At 33.6% G+C, this 25,424-nt stretch overlaps 3 protein-coding genes across 4 annotated transcripts in view; 1 reads left to right on the top strand and 2 right to left on the bottom strand.

Annotated features, from left to right (window-relative positions):
• The window catches only part of LOC120428876 (NADPH oxidase 5), a 134,923-nt gene extending 118,158 nt beyond the window's left edge, over positions 1–16,765 (top strand). Inside the window, exons 9-16 of the mRNA XM_052707618.1 lie at positions 3,279–3,403; positions 3,479–3,699; positions 3,900–4,088; positions 5,565–5,758; positions 5,912–6,033; positions 6,093–6,914; positions 12,435–13,209; positions 16,315–16,765. Of these exons, the coding sequence (XP_052563578.1) occupies positions 3,279–3,403; positions 3,479–3,699; positions 3,900–4,088; positions 5,565–5,758; positions 5,912–6,033; positions 6,093–6,914; positions 12,435–13,209; positions 16,315–16,512 (2,646 nt within the window). The 3' untranslated portion in view covers positions 16,513–16,765. The remainder of the gene's footprint in view (positions 1–3,278; positions 3,404–3,478; positions 3,700–3,899; positions 4,089–5,564; positions 5,759–5,911; positions 6,034–6,092; positions 6,915–12,434; positions 13,210–16,314) is intronic.
• On the bottom strand, positions 16,754–19,547 carry LOC128092277 (uncharacterized). 2 transcript variants are annotated; one of them, XM_039594025.2, is made up of 2 exons: positions 19,406–19,547; positions 16,754–17,179 (listed from the first exon to the last, which is right to left on the bottom strand). In XM_039594025.2, exon 2 carries the CDS (start codon positions 17,169–17,171, stop codon positions 16,806–16,808), a length of 366 nt encoding a protein of 121 aa, XP_039449959.1. In that variant the 5' UTR covers positions 17,172–17,179; positions 19,406–19,547; the 3' UTR covers positions 16,754–16,805. The 2 variants fall into 2 exon arrangements, with proteins under 2 accessions (XP_039449959.1, XP_039449958.1); XM_039594024.2 differs by lacking the exon at positions 19,406–19,547 and adding an exon at positions 17,297–17,453.
• On the bottom strand, positions 19,402–25,378 carry LOC120428886 (zinc finger protein 558-like). Its single transcript, XM_039594022.2, has 3 exons — positions 25,188–25,378; positions 24,169–25,124; positions 19,402–20,157 (listed from the first exon to the last, which is right to left on the bottom strand). Exons 1-3 carry the CDS (start codon positions 25,237–25,239, stop codon positions 19,402–19,404), a joined length of 1,764 nt encoding a protein of 587 aa, XP_039449956.2. The 5' UTR covers positions 25,240–25,378.
• Positions 25,379–25,424: the final 46 nt, after the last annotated feature.

The following is a 25,424-nucleotide window of genomic DNA, read 5'->3' as shown; positions in this document are numbered from 1 at the left end:
CCCCGTGCAGAAATTGGATTAAACTCGTAATGAGAAAAATAAATTATTTATTTTATTTCACCGCGTGTTGTTGTTGTAGTTGATGTGGCAGGCTTTTATTGGATCCCACATTCAGCCCAGACCAGAAAACCGATAACGACAGGTTGGTTGTATTAGGGCGGGAAGATGCCACCGACTGGCGGCACTATCTTCGCGAGTATTTCATTATTTTCTATTGGGAAATTCTCCAAGAAATTGGTTAATGAAAAAAGTTAGAAGAAACGATGCAGTTTAAAAAAAGTCTAAAGAAGTTTGAAAATTCTGTTGTTTTAATTTATGCAGATATTCTCCGTTTTTAGAGTAATTCTTCTTTTTTTTAATTTAAATGAATCTTTGTCTATGCATTCCCTATGTCAAAAAAGCCATTTGGCATAATTAGTGTCCAGTCTCCTTGCGGGTTGGTCATACCAAATAGGAATGTAAATATTCCAAAATCTGTATCTTGAGAAGTGAGATTTGGCAAAGTTTTAGGAACTTTTCAGAAAAAAATAGATACCCGGAAAAAAAATCCGATTTTTTTATTTGATTTTTTACCTACTATTAATTAGTAATTCATTTATGGCTGAAAGGTTTCGAAATATGTTAAGTTTTTTAAATAAATTATCTTAGTGGCAACTCGAAATTTTTCAACTCGCGATATCTCACTTGTGTGAAATTTTCTGCACCTTTCAATAAAAATAATTTTATTGAACAAAGAGTAATATTTTGAAATGGCTAAAAACACTTATTTTCGATGTTTTCAAAAGTTGGGCTGGATTTATAAATTTCAAATTTTTTTTTAGACAAAGAGCGGGAAATTCACCATTGTTCAATTTTTAGCATTTAAAATCGAACTAATACTTTCCGAGATATCGCGAGTTCAAAAAGGAGGGCTTATTAGATGACACCGAGAAAAACTCATTTTTCACCAAATTTAAACTTTGAAGTCCAATCAAAACAATAGAATTGATGGAAATTTGCTCAACTCTTCAAAAATATTTTTTGAAGAGGTGCTTTTCCTGCATTTTTTTTTTTTGTATGGTAAACAACTAAATATTTTCGAAAAAAAATAACCTTAAAATGTCTATAACTTGAAAAAGGCTTTATCAAAAAATATGTCAAGTCATTTTCGATTGCAAATTCGATGTTGTCTCTAAAACTGATTTCCGATTATTATTTTTTTTTTTTGATTTTTACAAAAATAAGAATTAAACATAAATCGTGGACAAACCTTCTAAATACACAAATCAAAATCTCAAAAAATAGCGAAATTCTACATAAATATTACATTTGAAATATTTCACATTCTTATGCTAGAACATTCTCAAAATAATTACTTAATGATTTAAACAAATAAATAGAATCAATACAATTAAAAATATAATCAAAATTGTTTCAAACATTAAAATAGAGTAAAAGATAATTTATTGTAGAATAATTCAAATATATTGAGTAATTCTTCAAAACAATATTCCTTTCTAACCAGTTTTCAAAATATTCAAACCAGCATTTGAAATACAGTCCAGACTCGATTATCCAAAGGCCTCGGAAAAATTTCACTTCGGGTAATCGAATCACACAAAAAAATTGTTGTCATTTTTTTAATGCCCAGTAAACTACGCTAAAGTGATTTTGAATTTTTAAAATCCTAAAGGGTGGCCAAAATGGCGTAGATGAAATAATGAAAAAATGCTTTTTATAATTTAATAGGCAATCAACTATTCGAATTTGACCAACATTGGGTCGCAGAACTCAAATTTGATGTTAAAGTTCTGGAACTTTCTAGTCGCGAATTCAAAAACATCATAAAACAAAAAAAAAGATTAAAAAAACAAAACAAAAAACTAAAACTCACATGAGAATAACTGACAAATGATCGTAAATTGCTTCAAACTAAATCAATCAACAACTAAACGGTCAATTCAAACAAAATTTAAATAATTATAAACTAAAAATTTCTCAATTCTGGAGTTTTTTTTTTTTTTTTTTTTGAAAAGGTCCAATAAACCAAATTTTAGTTTTTGCTTTTTGGGTGTTTTTTAATACCCCTGACTCAAGGCGGTTTCAAAAACACCCAAAAAGCAAAAACTGGAAATTTGGTTTATTGGACCTTTTAAAAAAAAAACTCCAGAATTATTGTTTGAAGTTTTTCTGATCTATATTAAATGCATCTTAAAAGCAGAAGCAGAACAAAATAAGCTTTTCATTGAGAATTCCTCCTCAACTCTAGGGATCTTCACGTGGGATTAAATCAGTGTGTCTTATTGGCTAACGTCGACGTATACATCGAGTGCAAAGCAATGCGGGGCAAAGTGCTAATTTTGCTATCTCCCAAAGAGGGTAGAAAAAGCGTTCCATTCCATTAACATTCATTAGGGTTTAAGCGATGGTGACGGGACAAACGAGCCTCATCGAATAAAGGAGATAAAATTGTTAGCATAATTTTATTGCCCTTTTACAGAACTCGCTGCGGCGGGAGTGTTGGAATGTTTGGCGGCCGCTGTCACGTTTGACACTTTGAAGTATTCGCCATAATGGCGAATGCTATAAAATTCAATTGTTTTACAACCCTGTAAGTTTTTGACATTTTGACAACCATGCTATAAAAACGCCAATCTGCTTCATGAAGTTTATTTTTCAAACTCCGCACTGCGCACTTGTCGGAACCTTCCGGCAATAAATCTCCTCTGTCGCAGAACCTCCGGCCAGCAGCCGGAAACATAAACAAGTCACTTGCACCATCCGGAGCATAATTTGTATCATAAGTTAAGACTGCAGGAATAAATTATAACTCATCGCGGTATCGACGCGCGGCCCCATACTTGAACCGATTACTACAAATAATTCCATTATGAAAAGAGGGAGAGGGAAGTGAGGAGTACGTCTGGGGGCCGCGGATGTTTCGCGTCAAATGTCCACTGTTCCCTTCAGTCCATGTGGCAAGATTAATTGGCCGACGGCCTCTCCTCTTACTCGGCGCTCATTAGCACTCCTCTAGCTATACGACAACAACAACAACAACAACATCCAAGGAGGCCCCTCCTCGCCCACTTTGATGCAATATTTGAGATAGTTTTGCCAAGGCCTGCTCCGTCCTCGACTGTGTGTTTCTGCAAATGAGCGTTAATTGTTAATTATTTCATTTTCTTCTCTCCAACTAACCCTTTTTTTCTTCAAATTGCGAAAAAAAACAACTTTCATGAACCTGTCACCGGCTCGCGCGCAATGATGGATGACGCTTGACGGGCGCCCGGATGTAGATCGAAGATCTGACCATGGCCATGTTTGAGGACGCCGACAAGTTCAACCGGGGCGCGATCACCTACGAGGCGCTCAAAAGTCAGCTGGAAAAGCACGGCGGCCTGCTGGAGAATCTTAGCATAAGGTGAGGTTAGGTTAGGTTAGGTTTTTTATAGAAACGCCGCTAGACATAACCTTACTTTTTGTTTGATTTTCCCAGCATCGACCGGTGGCTGGTGCCGCTGCCCCAGGAGAACGTGGTCCGGAAGAAACAGAAGAAGAAACCGCTGCCCCACCAGCTGACGGCGCCGTACATTAAGAACAACTACGTGTACCTGTCATTTCTGGCCGTGTTTACGCTGATCAACGTGGGCCTGTTTATCTCGCGTGCGATTCAGTATCGCAAGAGCAACGGATTCGTTATTTTGGCGCGAGCGTGCGGTAAGCGAGTTATTATGGCACGAGCTGTCAAAAAAGGGGGGCGCCATTATGGCGCAAGGTGTAAACAAAGCTGTTTGACGGCTTTTCCGAGGCGTTAAGAAAATGCTCTCAACATGTGCCACCCTGAATCTTATCTCTTCAAGTCCGATACAATCGCCCATCATCTTGTTTCTCTCGTCTCTCCCCATGAACTCCCACAGGACAATGTCTCAACTTTAACTGTGCCTTCATCCTGGTGCTGATGCTGCGCCAGTGTATCACGTTTCTCCGGACGCGGGGCTTCACCGCCGTCCTGCCGCTGGACCAGCACATCTACCTGCACAAGCTGACCGGGGTGGCGGTGGCCGCCTACAGTCTGCTCCACACCATCATGCATCTGTTCAACTTCAGTAAGTGTTGCCTCCGTTTGGAAAATTTAAATTTGCTGTAAATGTTTTAAATTAGACACCACCCTAACTTTATAGCAACGCGCAACTGTCAAAACCCTCGAGGGCTTATTTCATTTTCATGTTGCTCTAATTGCAGCGCTTCTCTAGGTTAGAATCTGCCACAAACAGAGACACTTGTCCATTTCAGAGTACCCCCACGGTATCATTGTTACGTTCATATGCCCCTTGGCAGCCTTTTTGGACGTAATTGCATTTTTCTTCTCTCTCGGCGAGTTGTCAACTCTCGCAGTGCATCGTGCGCAGCAAATCGTCCAAAACGTGGTCAGGGGTTGTCAAATTGCGTCGACATTATGGCATCGTTTGACAGCTGTGTCAGGACACGCCTTTATGGCGCAACGTGACAAGCAGCCATTAGGGCGAAATTTGACAGCAAACGCGCTAATTAATTGGGAACCACTGGTCTAATCCAGCATACATTACGGAAAATCGGGGCTGCGCTTCCCAAAATTGGACATACCCGGTCGCACAGGGAAACCATTCCCCCCACTGTTCTGCGAAGCTGCAGAACAAGAGACTCTCTTGAGAAGGACGGATTTCCATTTTTATTTTCCACTGCAGCTTCCTCTACCATCAGAAGCCTGAAAAGCTAGTTTCCGAAGCTCGGCGGATGCCGGTTGAATGTGCAAACAAGAGAACGGTTGAATGTGCAGAACAAGAGACTCTCCTGAGAAGGACGGATTTCCATTTTTATTTTCCACTGCAGCTTCCTCTACCATCAGAAGCTTGAAAAGCTAGTTTCCGAACCTCGGCGGATGCCGGTTGAATGTGCAACCCGGCAAGATATTTGAATAATACAGTCCCGCGGGACAACCAGACCAGCCGGATTTGGACATGGGGATTAGATTTGTTGACATGTCGCCGGCGGCGGCGCTCTGTTTTTATCCCCTTTTCGGTTCTTGTGTGGGAAAATTGCATCGCAGTGCTGCAGAGTTTGTGTAATTTGGTGGGAAACATGCCATAATGGAGAACGCTGCCGCGGCAAGCGTCATAAAATGGTTTGACAGATGTCTAAAAAACTAGCTCTACTGCGCGGTGGAGATGCCCTTAACGCGGTGCGACTTCAAGCGGCCTGCTACGATTTGCGAAAGTCCAAGTTATGACCGGGCATTGACAGCCAACATTGTAACTAGAATTCCTGCTATAAACCAGATACCTTTCCTCTTGTACACATGACTCTTCCACTAAACTGACTTAACCTAGCCGCGTGTCGCGTAAATTCGGATTAACCTCTAAGTAATCTTTCTTTATTGCATTTCTTTTTAATTAAACCGCACCTGCAACTGATCTCCAACCTGCCTGCCACTTCTACACCACCACCTCTTCTTCTCCTATGTGTATATTCTTCCGATCTTCACCGATCCTGCTGTAAATACAACTACTCTGTGTACATAAAAACCCCGGGACCACACTAACCAGCCACGATCGTCGTCAACGATCCGGTCATCAACGCGAACAACTACACCACGGCTGAGTGGTTGTTCACGGCCCGACCGGGTCTCTTCGGGCTGGTCGGAGGCTGTGCAAACCCAACCGGAATTGCGCTCTTCGTCATCCTGCTGGTGATGTTCATCTGCTCGCAGCCGTTCGTGCGTCGAGGAGGCAGCTTCGAAGTATACCCGCTAGTCCCGAACTTGTCTTCGTTCCGTCCCGGAACCTTCAGCTATCCAACTAACCGATTTCTCTCTGTTCTTTCTGTTTCCTCTTCTCGAAACTGACTCTTCATGACACACAACTTGGAATATCTTTCTCACGAATCTCTCTAGGTGTTCTACTGGACGCATCTGCTGTACATCCCGTTCTGGATTCTGGTGATCTTCCACGGACCGAACTTCTGGAAGTGGTTCATCGTGCCGGGTACCATCTTCCTCGTGGAGCGTACCGTAAGGTAAGTCCGCACAGAACTCCCTTCCGACCGGGCCACACGTAATAAACCATTCACCAAAGATTAGTTTGGATGCGTACAGAGCATGGCAAGACGTACATCTCGTCCGGACTGTTGCTCCCGTCCAAGGTTACCCACCTCGTCATCAAGCGGCCGCTGCACTTTTGCTTTCGTCCTGGGGACTACGTCTTCGTCAACATACCCGCCATTGCCCAGTACGAGTGGCATCCGTTTACGCTGAGTAGCGCCCCCGAACAAGAGGACTACATCTGGCTACACATCCGAGGCGTCGGCGAATGGACCAACCGCCTCCACGGCTTCTTCGAGAAGGAACAGGAACGGCTACACAACGGCGAGATCCCGGCGGTCATCGCAGGCTGCTCCACCTCACCCTGCTCTTCATCCTCACCGACCACCGAAGTGGTACAGGAAAAGCCCAAGGAACTCCCGCTCAAGTTCAACACCGGAATCATCAAAACCGTTGAATCCCCCCTAGCGAAAACCCCCGAAAACACCTTCGACAAACCGCTCATCAACAAACGACTAACCCCGGGAACCTCCAAACTGGCCATAGAGAGCTACACGGCACCACAACCGCACTCACCGCCCAAGTTCGACCGCCAGCTCTCGGAAAACAAAGCCATAAAGAAGATCCAAGCAACCCTGCAGCGTACCTTCTCCCGGAAAGACGCGCTCCGCGGCAACGGTGGAGTCTCGAACGAGGCCTTCACCGGGGACGATGGCCTGGAGGAAGGACCCAAACGGAAGGTCACCCCCGAGCACAACTTGGCCCACAAGCTGCTGCTGCAGAAGGTACCGCTGGAGAAGTCGCTCTCGATGCCGGACATGCAGAACAAGGTCAAAAAGCGCGAGCGGATGATGGTGTAAGTACCGCTGTGAACGAACCCTTGAAAAATTATTTAAAATTGTTTAAATTTGTATAAAATTGTAAAAATTAGTTCAAACCTGTATAAATTTATTTAAAATTTTCTAAAATTGGTTTGAATTGTTTAAAATTGTTCAAAACTGTCTAATATTTTTTAATTGTCTAAAATTGTTTAAAATACAATCGTCACATATACATGACGAAATCCAGTATGCAACACGCTAAGATAATTATCTCCATGCGAATGCCTAAAATTGTTTAAATTGTTTGAAATTGTTTGAAATTGTTTAAAATTGTTTAAATTTTTTTGAAAATTGTTTAAAATTGTTAAAAATTGTTCAAAATTGTTCACAATTGTTAAAAACTGTTTAAAATTGTTAAAAATTGTTCAAAATTGTTCAAAACTGTTAAAAACTGTTAAAAATTGCTTAAAATTGCTTTTTTTTAAATTGTTTAAAGTTGTTTAAATTGTTCACAATGGTTTAAAATTGTTTTTGCAATTCCGTCGTGAAACTATTTACTTTTTCTGTCATTCTTGAACTACGAAATAGCCTACTTTTCTGTACCAAAAATAACAGAATCGAATAGCAACACTTTTCAAAATAAATGCTGAAAAGTTCTACTTTTCAGCACTCAAATGGGTGCTGAAAAGTTGAACTTTTCAGCACTTGTTTCGAAAAGTTACACTCTTCAACATTTTTTTGATTTAAACGATTTATTGACAAAATACATGAAAATCTGACATAAAATTTCACTCAGTGTGTGTTTTTTGGAATTGCAAAAAAATGTTGTATGGAACTCGTTGCAAAACTAGATTTTTTCAGCACTCTTCGTATTTATCCAACTCGGTGAACCTCGTTGGATAAATGTACGACTCGTGCTGAAAAAATCCACTTTTTGCAACTTGTTGCATAAACTACTATTAAAATTGTTTAAAATTGCTAAAAAAAATTAAAATTGTCTAAAATTGTCAAAAATTGTTTGAAATTGTTTAAAATTGATTAAAATTGGTTAAAATTGTTTAAAATTGTTTAAAATTGTTTAAAATTGTTTAAAATTGTTTAAAATTGTTTAAAATTGTTTAAAATTGTTTAAAATTGTTTAAAATTGTTTAAAATTGTTTAAAATTGTTTAAAATTGTTTAAAATTGTTTAAAATTGTTTAAAATTGTTTAAAATTGTTTAAAATTGTTTAAAATTGTTTAAAATTGTTTAAAATTGTTTAAAATTAGTTAAATTGTTTAAAATTGTTTAAAATTGTTTAAAATTGTTTAAAATTGTTTAAATTGTTTAAAATTGTTTTACATTGTTTCAAATTGTCTAAAATTGTCTAAAATTGTTTAAAATTGTTTAAAATTGTTTAAAATTGTTTAAAATTGTTCAAAATTGTTTAAAATTGTTTAAAATTGTTTAAAACCGTTTAAAATTGTTTAAAACTGTTTAAAATTGTCTAAAATTATTTAAAATTGTTCAAAATTGTTTAAAATGGTTAAAAATTGTTTAAAATTGTTTAAAATTGTTTAAAATTGTTCAAAATTGTTTGAAATTGTTTAAAATTGTTTAAATTGTGTAAAATTATTAAAAATTGTTCAAAATTGTTCAAAATTGTTCAAAATTGTTTAAAATTGTTTAAAATTGTTTTAAATTGTTTAAAATTGTTCAAAATTGTTTAAAATTGTTTTACATTGTTTAAAATTCTCTAAAATTGTTTAAAATTGTTTTACATTGTTTAAAATTCTCTAAAATTGTTTAAAATTGTTTAAAATTGATTAAAATTGTTTAAAATTGTTAAAAATTGTTTACATCGTTTAAAATTGTTTAAAATTTTATAAAATTGTTTAAAATTGTTTGAAATTGTTTAAAATTGTTTAAAATTGTTTAAAATTGTTTAAAATTGTTTAAAATTATTTAAAATTGTTTAAAATTGTTTTACATTGTTTGAAATTGTTCACAATTGTTTAAAATTGTTTAAAATTGTTTAAAGTTGTTTAAAATTGTTTAAAATTGCTTAAAATTGTTTAAAATTGTTTAAAATTGTTTAAAATTGTTTAAAATTGTTTAAAATTGTTTAAAATTGTTTAAAATTGTTTAAAATTGTTTAAAATTGCTTAAAATTGTTTAAAATTGTTTAAAATTGTTTAAATTGTTTAAAATTGTTTAAAATTGTTTAAAATTGTTTAAAATTGTTTAAAATTGTTTAAAATTGTTTAAAATTGTTTAAAATTGTTTAAAATTGTTTAAAATTGTTTAAAATTGTTTAAAATTGTTTAAAATTGTTTAAAATTGTTTAAAATTGTTTAAATTGTTTAAAATTGTTTTAAATTGTTTCAAATTGTCTAAAATTGTCTAAAATTGTTCAAAATTGTTTTAAATTGTTTAAAATTGTTTAAAATTGTTTAAAATTGTTTAAAATAAAATAGTTAAAATGTGTTAAATATAGTTAAAAATTCAAAATGATTTAAAATTGTTAAAATGGTTAGAAATTGTTATAAAGTTAAACATTGATAAAAAAAATGTTAAAGATTGATAAAAATTGTTGAAAATAGATAAAAAAATGTTAAAATTTGATAGAAATGTTAAAAGCAGTTATTAGAAATTTTGAAAATTGTTAAAAATTATGAGTAATGTTAAAAATTGTTCGAAATGTTAAAAACCAATATAAATTGTTAAAAATTGTTGGAAGTTGCTAAAAATGGTTAAAAAGAGTTTAAAATTGTTAAAATTTGATAAAAAAATTTTGAAAATTATAGCATAGCATAGCATAGCATTGGTGTCTACCCGTAGCTGCTACTTCGTTATTGACCAGGACCCCCAAAAATTGCTCCGTGGACCACAGATGAAAAGTAGGAACCAATCATCACCCCTTCGCAATTTTCAAAGATCCCTATCGTGCTGATCAATACCGACGCCGGCCACGACCAGTGGTAAGACACGGGGAAGTGGATGGGAATGTTAGTCCGATACTTGAGTGATGGGACCGCCAAATCGACTGCGTCTCCGACAAAGTATCACATGAGTTTTGAGGGGTTAGTAAGATGGGTATGAGGTCAGGATTCACTGTGGTAGGTGATGCGACCATAAGCAATTTGTTTATCTGTTGAAATTTTTAAAAATCTTAGGCAGCCGGCTGCGGAAAGATACATAATCATTGATTTAGAAATAGTTTTAATTCGAACACGGCGCCAAATTATCATTCATTCCCCCGTCGGCGTGCCTTCCGAGCAACTACGCTGTGAGAAGGGCTCCTCCTTTTACTATTTAAGCAATATATTAAATTGTATTTTCTGTGGTTTCCAAATGAATTATATCAAAACTTTATAGTGAGGTTTGCAATGATTACATCGTGTTGCAGGATTTTATGACGAAATGATCCGAAAATAGTAATCTACGAGACCGACAGAATTGCGAAAAATAGTAACTGAAAGTTTTCGTTTCGAGCAGTTATTAATAAAGTGACACTATCACGAATGGTACATTTTTACGAATGGTGCATTTTTAAGCCGAAGTCGTTATAGGTAGTTATATCTTTTACGTTATATTTATAATTCTCGGCAAAAATAAGATCAGAGTAAGAGGAGAACGAATCCGTAAAAACGACGCATGAACTCGAGTTAGACATTCTCGTTTAACGACCGGTATATTATTTTTTACGCGACTTGAAAGAAGGCAAGAAGAAAAAGAAGAGGGAAAGTGGGGAAAAATATGTAAAATATAAGATACATACAAGGATAAATAAAAGTAAATAGATAGATTGAAATAAATAAGTTAAAATAAATTGATACATTAAAATAAATTGGTCAATAAAAAAAATAATAATAAAATTAAATCCATTCATGCTTCCATCCATACATGAGCCAAATGATAGAGTTCACCAATTGTGGAAACTCACAAATGACTCTTCACAAAACTATTCATGCACCCACATCACTCGACTCACACATACATGCACACAAGCAAACTCACCCAGGGTTCCCAGTGTCGCATAAAACACGCTGACCTCTCCAGTTATAAGACACTCACCAAGGTATGCTTTTCCGCCTAAAACACCAACGTTTGCATGAGCTTTCCGTTATCGCCCGTTAATAACACCGCACCAAAGCTCCCGAATGCTTTGAGATTGACTTCCTCTGCTGCACAATGCGTCGACATTCATTGTTACGATTCAAAGCTTCCACCCACATATGTAAAGTAGTATTCGTGTCGGTTAGCTCTTAAACTCATACAACTAAAAACATGCCGTTGGCTTCAAAAGTTCACGAGGTAAAAATTGTTCTAACTTTATCAAGCAATACAACTACTTTCAATTCCCCCCATTTTGTTGCTTTACCAATAAATCGAACTTAAAAATTACAAAAGCATTGGCTAAGATTTAAAACTAAGAGGGATAGACACTTGTGTTTCAACAAGCATCTCTTAAATCTACAGCTATAGCAACAATTTCCCGATTAACACTATTCATTCAAGTTTTTAATAATTCACAACCCGATCAAACCTTATACCACCCCCAAGAAAACAAAATAACAACACTTTTATCTATTCAAACTGTTTACCACAACACATGTTCTCACACAATCTGTGCTGCTCAACGCGTTCATATTTATATTACCGTAAACACTTTTACCAGACTTTTGAATAAGCTATTCCAAGCTTTTGCTAATTTTCTTTGTAAACTGAATATTTTCCTCTTGCACTTTAGATTTTACACTTACACTTTTGTGTTTTGATAATCAATCAATTCATCAAATCAAAACAATCCCCAGCACTACAACAATCACCTTTTCAGTTGGCAGTTGGCGATATTGCACGGAGAGCCCAAACGTCAGGCTCCTCAAGCAAGCGCTTGGCAGAAAAAAAACACACTCACACACCTGATTTTTTTGCTGTTAATAATCTACATTAAGTATTTTTTCTAACTTCGGCTTTGAATTTCACTCGCGACAATTAATTAATTTGCTATTTGTAAACTATGCCACCTCAAGAAAAACAATCATTTTGGCACCACTGACTCGCATACGAGTTGCATAGAAACTTTTATACAACCACGCTGCGGAACGATGAAAACTGAAACCACCCAAAGCAACCTGTCAAGATGTCGCGCAAATCAAACCAGAACGAAAATAACACAAAACAAATTATCACAAAACACAGTTTTTTCTCAAATTTCGAAGAAACTCCATGTTTCTCGTGTGAAGTCAGGTCACTCGTCTCGAATTAATTACTTTTGCCGTGGCCTTCGGTAAAATTTCACAATTAAAATGCTAATTTAAAAACGCGCGACGGAGTACACAACCGGGCTGGATCAGAGCTGCCAGCAATCCTCGATAAAAAAATTTTGAAAATTATTGTTAAAAACGTATTTTTTTATTAAATTATGAGAAATGTATTTTTTTTATAAATTGTTAGAAATGTTAAAAATTAATAAAAATTGTTTAAAGTTGTTAAAAATTGTTAAAATTATTACATAATTGTTAAAAATTGATTGAAATTATAAAAAATGGTCTATTTACACCTCTTTCCAGCCTCCGTGAGTACATGCGCTCCGAATCCGAGCGCTCCTTCGACGAGGTCCAGATCCGCAAGGCACGTCTCCAGTCGCTCGGCCTAGCCTACCTCAGTCCGCAGAACAAATCGCTCGCCCAGAGCTTCCGCTACATGCGCAACAAGCCCACGATCATCGCGTTCAAAACGCCCAGTCTCGAGAACTGCGAACCCCGCGACTCGACCAACTCGATGGTCGTCTCGCCCGGCGTCTTCACCGCCAAGGAAGCCGAAGAGGGCAAGATCCTTCCGCGCACCGTCTCCCCGCACCACAAACCGGGCGCCACCGACGAGGACAAGCTGCAGCGACCGGTCAACTACCCGGTCGGCAAACCGCTCGAGATCTACATCGACGGACCGTACGGAGCGCCCTCGAGTCACATCTTCCAGGCGCAGCACGCGATTCTGATCGCAACCGGCATCGGAGTTACCCCGTTCGCCTCGATCCTCCAGTCGATCATGCACCGGTACTGGAAGGCCCGCCACTGCTGCCCGCGCTGTAACTTTGAGTGGTCCAGCGAAATCCCGCCCACGATCATGAACCTGCGCAAGGTGGATTTTTTCTGGATCAACCGGGACCAGCAGTCGTTCGAGTGGTTCGTGAATCTGCTCTCGCAGCTGGAGATCGAGCAGGCCGAGCTGGGAGGGGCGATGGAGCGGTTCCTGGAGATGCACATGTACATTACCAGTGCGCTGCAGAAGACCGACATGAAGGCGGTGGGGCTGCAGCTGGCGCTGGATTTGCTGCACCAGAAGGTTGGTAGTTTCAGCGTGGTGATTACATCTAAATAAAGGCAGTTGCGAGTACTAGATTGATGTCTTCTTGGTGTCTCGTTGACAAAGGTGTCAAGTAGATGTATCAGAGATGTCTCGATGAAATCTCCAATATAGCCAAAATTTTGGCTGGGTAGGACATTTATCAGTTAATATGAACAACTTAAACAACCATTCTGAAAATTTAGCTATTTTACCCGCTACCCGACAAAATCTAAAAAAAATGGCTTTTTTTCTTTCAGGAAATTCAAATTTCAAAAAATAGAAATTAAAAAAAATAACTCCATCAATTTTTTTTTAATTCTGAAAATTTTTGAAGATGTCAAAAATATTGATTTCTAGAACTTTTGAAAATGTTTTATTTTTTTAGATATGAAGTCCCATACTTTAATCACATGAATTTTGTCAGGATCCGGTTTCAAATTTCAATTTTTGATATTAAAAAATATATTAAAGATACAAAAAGATTAAAGATGTATAAAGATGTTAAAATATGTTATAAACCTTAAAAAATGTTGGTGTTAAAAAAATCTAAAATTCTAAAAAACTGTTGTTGGAATCGGTCAGAATGTTTAAAAATGTACAAAACGTAATTTTTTTATTTGAAAAATCATTTGAATTGTATTATTTTTTTTTCAAAATTGTTTTATTAAAAACAAAGTTCAAAATTATTTAGAAGTGTTTAGAACTGTTTAAAATTGATGTTTTATTTTATTTTCAAAAATAGTGAAAAATTGCTTAAAACATTTTAAAAACAGTTACAACTTTTTAAAAAATTGTTAAAATTTGTTAAAATGGTTAAAAATTGTTAAAACATTGTTAAAAATTGTAAAAAAAATGCTGAAAATTATTAAAAATTGTTAAAAATGGTTAAAGATTGTTTAAAATTGCTAAACATTGTTAAAAATTGTTTTAAATTGTTAAAAATGATAAAAAAATTTGAGTGTGAAGAATTGTTGAAGATTGATGAAAATAGTTTTCAAATGTAAAAAATTGCTGAAAATTGCGCAAAAAAAGGTTACAAGTTGAAATATTGAAAAATGTTAAAAAAAAACATTGTTCAAAACTGTCAAAAATTGTAAAAAACTTTAAAAATTGCATTTTTTGAAAAAAATGCTAAAAATTGGAAAAATTGTTTAACATTGTTAAAAATTGTTTAACATTGTTAAAAATTGTAAAATCTTTTTAAATGTTTGAAATTGTTCAAAATGGTAAAAAATTAAATTTGTTAATAAATTGATAAATTGAATTTAAAAATGATAAAAATACGACACGAATGCCACTACAGTTGTAAAGTGTATTTAATCAAATTAATTAAAAAATGAAATGTTATTTTAGATATTTTATAAAATATGAAAAACAACTTCGGATAATTATTTTTAAAATAAAAAACTTTTTAAGAAATTTAAAAAAAACTCAAATGTGAATTCACAGCAAAACTTAAAAAATTTACATTTCTTTAAAATATCTCTTTAAAATTCTTTAAAATCCTTAAAAAAATAAAAATTTACAAAAAATTAAACACAATTATTAGCATTTAAAAAAACAACTAAAGTGTTAGACAACAATTTTAACAATTTTCAACAATTTTTAACAATTTTTAACAGTTTTTAAGAATTTTTTAGGAATTTTTAAGATTTTTTAATAAAATTTAAGAATTAAAAGAAATAAAGAATTTTTGAAGATTTTTTTAGATTTTTTTTAGAATTTTTAAGAATTTTTAAGAATTTTTAAGAATTCTTAAGAATTTTTAAGAATTCTTAAGAATTTTTAAGAATTTTTGAGAATTTTTAAGAATTTAAAAAAAAATAAGAATTTATATGAATTTTTAAGAATTTTTGAGAATTTTTAAGAATTTTCAAGAACTTTTAAGAATTTTTAAAAAAAAAATTAAGATTTTTTTAGAATTTTTAAGAATATTTTAGAATTTTTTAGAATCTTTCAGAATTTTTTAGAATTTTTTAGAATTTTTTGGAATTTTTTAGAATTTTTTAGAATTTTTTAGAATTTTTTAGAATTTTTTAGAATTTTTTAGAATTTTTTAGAATTTTTTAGAATTTTTTAGAATTTTTTAGAATTTTTTAGAATTTTTTAGAATTTTTTAGAATTTTTTGAAATTTTTTGAAATTTTTTAGAATTTTTTAGAATTTTTAAGAATTTTTAAGAATTTTTAAGAATTTTTAAGAATTTTTAAGAATTTTTAAGAATTTTTAAGAATTTTTAAGAATTTTTAAGAATTTTATAGAAATTCTTTAAAATTCTTAAAAAAATCTATTTTTTTTTAAATTCTTTAAAATTCTTAAAAAATCTTAAAAATTCTTAATTTTAATTTTTTTTAAAAAATTCTTTAAAATTCTTAAAAATTAAAAAAAAAATCTAAAAACAATCTTCAAAAATTCTTCTTTTTTTAATTCTTAAATTTTATTAAAAAATATTAAAAATTCTAAAGAACTGTTAAATTTTTTTGAAAATTGTTAAAATTGTTGTTTAACACTTGAGTTGTTTTTTAAATTGCTAATAATTGTGTTTTTTTTTAATTGAATTTGCTATTTTTTAATTGTAAAAAATTGTTGTTAAAAAAATGTTAAAAATTCTGAAAATGTCTGAAGATTTCAAAAAACATTGATTTCCTTGAGATTGAGATTGAGATTTCTCGAAAGTAAAATTTCGATAACTTATAATTTTTCGATGGTACATAAAAATTTGTCGATGGTAGGTTTATAACATGATCCAAAAAGCTTATTTGAATTAAAAATTTACTAAATGACTAAACATAGAATGTTTCTATCAACGCGTGTGACAAATTTTTTAGATCATTTAACAAAAAATCCAACATCGGATAATTATATTAAGATTAAAAAAAAACTTTCATTATCCTCAAAAGAAATTTTGAAAATACTAAAATTTGAACCAACAATTAAAAATTTACAATTTGTTTACAGAAAGATTAATCTTAAAAAAAAATATTCCGCTCAACAAGCCCTCTACATCTGAACCAACGAAGCAAAGCTTTCTGCCCTCACATCCAGATGTAGCTCTCCAGTAAAAACACTCACATTTTTGTCTCATTTTCTCTCCCTCGCCCAGGAAAAGCGCGACCTGATCACCGGCCTCAAGACGCGCACGAACGCCGGTCGGCCCAACTGGGACAAGGTGTTCAAGCAGATCCAGGACCAGAAAAAGGGCAAGGTGACCGTGTTCTACTGCGGGCCGCCCCAGCTCGCCAAAACGCTGCGCTACAAGTGCGACCAGTTTGGCTTCCAGTTCCGCAAGGAGGTCTTCTGAGCGTCGTTTTGTTTGTTAGTTTTGTGCGTTTTTTATTTATTTGAAATTGTTTTTTTGTTTTTAATTTTCTCTCTTGCTGTGTAAATTATTGTGACCTTGTGTTCGTTGATCTAATTGTATGATGTAAATTGATATGTATGTAACTGTAATAAACACAATTTAATTTATTGATCTTTCCCTTAGCGTTGAACGAATCTGCGAAGTTTATGATATTGTAATGAATTAAATACACAAATGTGAACATGTTGTGGCATCGCGTATTTTTATTAAGGAACTAAAAAAAAGAAATCAACCTACTTTCCCTGACTCTGATTGGGATATTGCTTCAGCACCTTGTTCAACTGTTTGTAGTTCAGGTCCTTGCCGGGCACGAGAATGCCCTTGCTGGAGGTTTCCTTTTTCGTGGCTTTCTTGTCGATGTAGCCTTTGTAACATTTTTTGAACGTCGTCACCTCCTTTGGGCAGAGACTCTCGTTGAATTCGTTCGCCTTCAGGCACGAGAACATGACGGCCATCTCCTGCAGGCAGGCCACATCGCTGGTTTTGTCCGTTTTACCGCTTACGGAGCCCTTTAGCTGCAGGGGCAGCATCTCCTGGAACGGGACGGCCTTTTCGATCTGGGGGAGGCGCGATTTCAGCACCGTCAGCGTCGTTCGCATCTTTAGCGCTGGAAGGTGGAAGAAGTTTTGAATGAATTAGATTTCACGCTCCAATTTATTATGCAGCAATTCAAATAGATTTCAAGTCAAAACGAGACAAACATAAACATAAAATGTTAACATACCTGTATTCTATGAAAATGCTGTGTTCAAATTCAAATTCCACCTGGAATCTCCGGTCAAAAATCCAAAAAACCTCCCACCAAACACGCACCAGATTAGGTAACCTGAACACCACACAAGAACCGTGTTTTTGTTTTGACTGAATGACAGTTCTCCACCTTTTCGAAGCGAATCATGAGCGGCGTTGCAAAACAGACAAAGGGGAGGGGCCTCTCAGATGAGTCGTCCTCTTTGACGCGTTTGAATTCGACCAGTTTGGGAAAGCCCACCAATGTGCTCGCTGCACGGAGAAAAGAGAATCAAAAGTTTTGGGAAAATTGGGTCCTAAAATGAAGCTTAGATTGCTGATATTATTTTTTAAGCGATAAAGCTTATTTTTCTGAGTACAGAGAAACCTCTTTTTACGCGGTGGCGTTACGATTTTTATTTCAACGATTTCTCTTAAACCATACAATATTTTTGCAAGCTTCAAAAAGTATTTGTAGATCTGAACAAAACCTACAAATTGCCTTTAACAGATTGCAAAAATGTTACGTCGTTTCAGAGAAATAAACAAAATAGAAAAACGTAACGCACCGCGTAAAAAGAGGTTTCACTGTACATGACCCTTTGTACGACCAAAAAGAGTTTAAAATGGATTTTTAAATCAATTTTGAAAAATTAATCTCGCGGTCCTTCTTGACAGAAAAGCGCCTGATTGACAGCTCGTTCCAAGGGGACCATAATTGATCCATCGAAAAAATGTTGTCTTATCAAAATTTTGTTTGCATTGTTTGCATTAAAATGAAAAAAAAAAGCGATCAGAAATGGAAATTTTAATCGTGTTTTTTATCGTTGTACATAAAAATTTACATAGGGCTTTAGTACCCAATTGGGTACAGCGGTAAAAAACACGATTAAAAATCATTTCTGATCACTTTTTTTTTCATTTTAATGCAAAACTTTTTTTGACAAGACAACATTTTTTCGATGGATCAACTATGGTCCCCTTGGAACGAGCTGTCAAGTAGGAGCTTTTCTGTCAAGAAGGACCGCGAGGTTAATTTTTCAAAATTGATTTAAAAATCCATTTTAAGCTCTTTATGGTCGTAAAAAGGGTCATTGTACTCAGAAAAATAAGCTTTATCGTTGTGAACAATGATATCAGCAATCTAAGCTTCATTTTAGGACCAAATTCGTTTCTTCTAGATGGGGCAAAGTTTAAATTATTCTTTCAATATTGTTTTTAGCTGGAGTTTTTTTTTAAAAAAAGGTCCAATAAACCCAAATTTTCAGTTTTTGCTTTTTGGATTTTGCCCCTGACTCAAGGCGGTTTCAAAAAACCCAGAAAACTAAAACTGGAAATTTGGTTTATTGGACCTTTAAAAAAAACTCCGGTTAAATTATTTCAGGAAATGTTTTTTTGAGCTTTCTCCTAATACGCAAAGCAGTTGGGGTGGGGGAGATAGGGTTGAAAGCTATGTTAAGCTTCATATATTTAAAAAAATGTATGGAAATTTTTTTACGAAGGGGGAGGGAGTTTAAAAATCCGTTTATTTTAATTTTTTTATATTAAAGTTTTTCAGTGTTTATTGTTTACAGTTTTAGTGTTGTGTTTAATTTTAGGATTTTCAGATTTTTAGATTTTCAGATTTTTGATGTTTAGATTAAATTTTTAGATTTTTAGATTTTTAAATTTTTAGATTTTTAGATTTTTAGATTTTTAGATTTTTTGATTTTTAGATTTTTAGATTTTTAGATTCTTAGATTTTTAGATTTTTAGATTTTTAGATTTTTAGATTTTTAGATTTTTAGATTTTTAGATTTTTAGATTTTTAGATTTTTAGATTTTTAGATTTTTAGATTTTTAGATTTTTAGATTTTTAGATTTTTAGATTTTTAGATTTTTAGATTTAGATTTTTAGATTTTTAGATTTTTAGATTTTTAGATTTTTAGATTTATTTTACATCTTGATAAAAATTCAAGCTTCACACAACAAAAACAGGAATTTCGAAGAAATTTGTTAACAAAAAGCAAAACACAATACAATTCAGCTGTTAAAACATTTGTCGACATACATTTAAGCACATTAAAAAAAAAAACATTTAAAAATAAAATCCCCAACACTTACATTACAATATCATCCTCAAAATAGTTGTAGTCCTCCTCGATCAGGTCGTCCCCCTTCCCGTAGTCGAGCATTTCGTGCTTGGACCGGACGTGCTTCGTCAGCTCTCCGTTCGTTTTGTACCGATTGCTGCAGATCGAGCAAACAAAGTTGCGCTCCTCGGAATGCGTCAGCATGTGGGCGGTCAGATAGCGCGGCCTGCTGAAGCCCTTGCCGCACACCTGGCAATCGTACGAGGTCGCCCCCTCGTGGACGGCAATGTGCTCCTTGTAGCTGAACAACCGCCGGAATGATTTGTCGCACCATTCACACTGGTAGGGCTTTTCTCCGGTGTGCAGTTTCTCGTGCTCGCGAAGTAAATTTGCAAACGCAAAACTCTTGTCGCAAATTTCGCACGTTAGCTTGGGCGCATGTTTGGACCGCTTGTGGACGTACATGGTTGAGTAGGAGGACGCCACGTAGTCGCAGCCCTCGACGGGACATTTGTGCGTTTTCTTCACCTTTTCCGCAGGTTTACTCGTAACGGTGGTCGGCTCACCCCGCCGGGGACACTCTTCGGCGTTGTGCCGCAGCAGGTCCTTCCGCGCCGAGCAGGAAAACAGGCACCGGCGGCACTTGAAGTTGCCCGTCTGATGCGACCGGATGTGCGCCCGGTAGTCGTACCCGTTGCGGCACTCGTGGCCACACTCGCCGCATACCAGGTCGCGCTCGTGGATGGTTTCGTGGCGCGCAAGACGTTCCTTCGTGCCGAAGCACTGGATAAAAGAGATGGTAATTCTTAAAATTCATGGAATTCTGAAATTTTTACAATTCTTGAAAAAAAAAATGTTTTTAATTTTTATTCAAAATTATTAAATTCTTGAAACTTTTGAATTTTTTTAAATTCTTAAAATTTCTGAAATTCTCGAATTTTTTTAAATTTTTGAAATTTTTAAAATTATTGAAACTATCAAAATTCTTTAAATTCCAGAAATTCATAAAATTCTTAAAATTCTTAAAATCTTAAAATTCTTGTAATTCTTCAAATTCTTGAAATTCTTAAAATTAATTAAATTCCTGAAATTCTAAAACCTTTTAAAAATTCTTGAAATTCCTAAAATTCTTGAAATTCCTAAAATTCTTCAAATTCTCGAAATTCTTGAAATTCTTAAAGGGTTACATACATGTTGGTTTAAGCACGAACTTAAACTTTTTTTAATCTGCTTTCAGGACATTAAAATATACATTTTCAACTATTAACGAAATAAATTTGAAGACATTTGGATGTATCATTGCCGACATACAGCTATATGAAATGAGCAATTTCAAAAAACGGGTTCCACGCTATTTCAACACTGCCTTGACCAAATCGGCTCAAAATTTTGGTGAAGACTCATTAAACCGGTCCCGTGTGCATGACGAAGGCCGATTTTCAAACAGTTTATTTTTTAAAAAGATAAAAATATTGTTATGTTTTTCATATAAAAAATCGAAAGTTTTTGATTTTTGTATTTTTTTTAAATGCAAAATTTCAAAATCGGGCTTCGTCATGCATATATGCATATATCTTGCGAGTCTTCACCCCAAATTTCCTATCCCATCTCAAATTTGGTCGCCAATTTGGTCTATCCCATCTCGAAATATCGTGGCACCCGTAAATCAACTCGGTGATCAGAGAAAACACTCGCAAAGTTTGACAGTTCGCTTTACGCATGGCAACATTTGCAGCTTAAATCGTCAGTAACTATAATATAAACTAAAATCATAAAATATTTTCATGAAACATTTTGGTGTGATCGAAAATCATCTTTTAAGTTTATTTAATAAATTTTCTGTAATATGAAATTTTGTGATCTTCTACTTGTGCCCCATAAAATTCTAGAAATTCTTGAAATTCTTAAAATTCTTGAAATTCATAAAATTCTTGAAATTCTTGCAATTCTTGAAATTTTTAAAATTCTTAACATTCCAAAAATTCTTAAAATCAAAAAAAATAAAATCAAAATTTTAAAAATTCTTGAAATTTTTAAAATATTTCAAACTCTTCGAATTTGTAAAATTTTTATTTTTTGCAATTCTGGAAAATCTTAAAATTCTTGAAATTCTCGAAATGTTTTAAATTCTTGAATTTAAATTTCATTCTTCAAATTAATGAATTTATTAAAATTCTTGAAATTCCAGAAGTTCTTAAAATTCATAAAATTTTGAAAATTCTTAAATTCTGAAAATTCTTGAAATTATTTAAATTCCAGAAATTCTTGCAATTCTTAAAATTCTTAAAATTCTTAAAATTCCTGAAATCTATTCAATTTTTAAAAAATTTTAAATTTCTGAAATCTTTTAAATTTTTCAAATTCTTGATTTTGTTTTTAAAATTCTTTGAATTTGTTAAATTCTTGATTTTTTTGAAATTCCTAAAATTCTTGAAATTAATGACATTCTTAAAATTCACAAAAATTTTAAAAATCTTAAAAATCTTGAAATTCTTGAAATTTTTAAAATTCTTTAATTCTTAAAAATTTTGAAATTATTGAAATCATTAAAATTTCTGAAATTCCAAAAATCTTGATAACTTTTAAAAATTCTTAAAATTTTTAAAATTTTCAAAATACTAGAAATTTTTAAAATAGGGGAAATTCTCGTATGTTTGGCAGGTCAGGCACTCGCTCCTAATTCCATCCAATTTGCTGATTTTCGCTATTTAAACAACTAATTTTGCAAAACTTTTGATAGAAACTTGCTTGCTCACTTCTTATTGAGCTATTTATCACTCGATTTCAGTTGAAAATGCTTTTAATTAGCTTTATTTGAATGTCAAAGTTCTGACCTGCCAACATTAGAGGCACGCTGGAATTAGATGCTGTTCCCCTACTTGAAACCTTTTAAATTCGTAAAATCTTTAATTTTTTTGAAATTCTTGAAAATCTTAAAATTTATGAAATTTTTTAAATTCTCAAATTTTTTTAAAATTCTTCAAATTATTAAATTTATTAAAATTCTTAAAATTTCTGAAATTCTTAAAATTCTTTTCAATTATTAAAATTCTTGAAATTTCTGAAATCTTTTAAATTTTTCAAATCCTCAATTTTTTTAAGTTTTTTGAAATTCTTTGAATTTTTAAAAAAAAATTCTCATTTTTGAAATTCCTAAAATTCTTAAAATTAATAAATTTCTTAAAATTCAAGATTCTTAAAATTCTTAAAACTTTTGAAATTTTGAAAAATTCTATAGCTCTTAATTTTTTTTGAAATTATTGAAATTATTCAAATTCTTGAAATTATTGAAATTATTCAAATTCTTGAAATTCCAGAAATTCTTGATATTCTTGAAATTCTTGAAATTTTTGAAATTCTTAAAATTATTTAAATTCTTGAAATTCTTGAAATTTTTAAAATTCTTAAAATTATTTAAATTCTTGAAATTCTTAAAATTCTTAAAATACTTAAAATTCTTGAAATTCTTGAAATTCTTGAAATTCTTGAAATTCTTGAAATTCTTAAAATTCTTGAAATTCTTGAAATTCTTGAAATTCTTAATATTTTTGAAATTCTTGAAATTCTTAAAATTCATAAAATTCTTGAAATTTAAAAAAAAAATGTTTTTTTTTTAATTTTTAATATTTTTTTTAATTCTTGAATTTTTTAAAATTCCTGAAATTTTTCGAAATCTTAAAATTCTTTAAATTCTTAATATGCTTAAATTCTTGAAATTCTTAAAATTCTTGAAATATATAATATTTCCACAATTCTTAAAATTCGAAAAATTCATAAATTTCTTAAAAATCTTGAAATTTCAAAAATTCTTGATATTCTTGAAATTCCTGAAATTTTTAAAATTGTTGAATTCTTAATATTCATGAATTTCCATAAATTCTTGAAATTCTTAATTCTTCTTGAAATTGAGGCTGGTACAAATTTTATTTAAAGTTCTTTATATTCTTGAAATTCTTGAAATGTTTAAAATTGTTGAATTCTTAAAATTCTTGAAATTTTCCGAAATCTTAAAGTTCTTGACATTCTTAAAATTCTTCAAATTCTTAAAATTCTTGAAATAAATAATATTTCTACAATTCTTAAAATTCTTAAAATTCTCAAAATTTTTAAAATTCTTAAAATTCTTGAAATTCTTAAAACTCTTAAAATTCCTCAATTCTTAAATTTCTTAAGATTCTTAAAATTCATAAAGTTCTTAAAATTCTTAAAATTCTTACAATTCTTAAAATTCTTAAAATTCTTAAAATTCTTAAAATTCTTGAAATTCCTTAGATTTTAAAACTCAAATATTAAAAAAAATAAAATTACTAATCCAAGATTTTTTTTAAGTTTTAGGGAGCAGAGAAAATTATATGTTAAATGCTTATTTAGAATTTTTATAATTCTTAAAATTCTTAAAATTCTTAAAATTTTTAAAATTCTTAAAATTCTTAAAATTCTTAAAATTCTTAAATTTCTTAAAATTCTTAAAATTCTTAAAATTCTTAAAATTCTTAAAATTCTTAAAATTCTTAAAATTCTTAAAATTCTTAAAATTCTTAAAATTCTTAAAATTCTTAAAATTCTTAAAATTCTTAAAATTCTTAAAATTCTTAAATTCTTAAAATTCTTGAAATTCCTTAGATTTTAAAACTCAAATATTAAAAAAAATTAAATTACTAATCCAAGATTTTTTTTAAGTTTTAGGGAGCAGAGAAAATTATATGTTAAATGCTTATTTTGGTTGAAATTATTATCAATTTTTAGAGAAATATTTACTCCGTCTGAAAGTGGAAATAAGATGAACCAACTCACTTTATTACACCTAAAACACTCGAACGTCCCCGCCTGCACCTGCTCGTGCCGTCGCAGATGATTCAGAAACGTTTTCCGCACCGCAAAGCTCTTCCCGCACTCCTTACACTCAAACTCGCCATTTTCATTCGGCACACTTTTGTACTTTCTAGGATAAAATCTGACGCGGCCCTTCCGGCTTTCGAAATCTACCGTCCCACACGACTCCTCACCATCTTCGTCGTGATTCTGTTGCGTTTCTCCCTGCTCCGAGCAGGATACGTCCCCGTCTTCCTCCGCTTCCTCCTCCTCAACCCATTCCGCCTTCAAAGGCACCGTGGACGGCAGCAGTTCCACACTAAAAGTGGTCGCTTCGGGCGGATCTTCCGCGGGTGACTTTTCACCCTTAATCTGCGGTGGCTGCGACAACGACGACGATGACGACTGGTCGACCGTTTCCAGGTGGTCCACCTCCAGCACCATTTCGAACACCTCCTCGGAATCGACGGCGGCCGGTGCTGGCGGCTCGGATCCGACGCTCTCTGTTTCGATCATTTCGTCAAACTGTTCCTCGGACAATAGTTCCACCTGCTCGATTGGGGCCGGTTCGGTCGCGGCAGCAGCAGCAGGAGTTGCCAACTTGTCAATGACGCCCTCCGAGTGCGGCCTCCGGTGAGATTCTTCCGTTTGCTGGTACTCCACCAGCTGGTCCACCAGCGCACCCTTCCAGCAGAAGCTTCGCAGCAGCTCCTCCTGCTTGCGGAACTCGTTCGAGATGTGGAACGCCACGTCCAGCTTCATGAGGCACCGCTCGCAAATGACCCGCGGCAGCTGCTCCAGAATGTTGAGCAACGTGCCGGAAACCTTGAACAGCATCTCCGGAATCATGACGCCCTCGTACTGGCTGGTCAGCGGACGGAGCTGCGGCTTCCGGAGCAGACAGACGCGGCAGAAATCGTCCAGCTGGGGCAGTTTGGCTGTTTGGGAGGGGTCAAGCGAGTTAAGGTCAAACTCTAAATTAGAAGACGGACGCAACTTACCGGGAGGATTGTCCCGGGGCAAACCCGGGACGCTTACCACTATAGGATTCATCACTGCGAGGTCCCGTTGAACATAACAAAGCACGAGGGGAGGAAAACGGGGATTTTGGAGAATATTCTACGCGGAAAACTAAAATTTTGAAGCTGTTTTGACTCGAAATTGCAACTTGTTGATGTAAACAACGCTGATAAGCGATTTGGGTCGACTCTGCAGATGACGTTTCAAGGAGAGGCGTC

The sequence above is a fragment of the Culex pipiens genome, chromosome 2 (genome assembly GCF_016801865.2).
Source record: "Culex pipiens pallens isolate TS chromosome 2, TS_CPP_V2, whole genome shotgun sequence".
Classification (NCBI taxonomy): Eukaryota; Metazoa; Arthropoda; class Insecta; order Diptera; family Culicidae; genus Culex; species Culex pipiens.
Note: the sequence above shows the minus strand (reverse complement) of the source record. Positions and strands in the feature narration are given on the sequence as shown.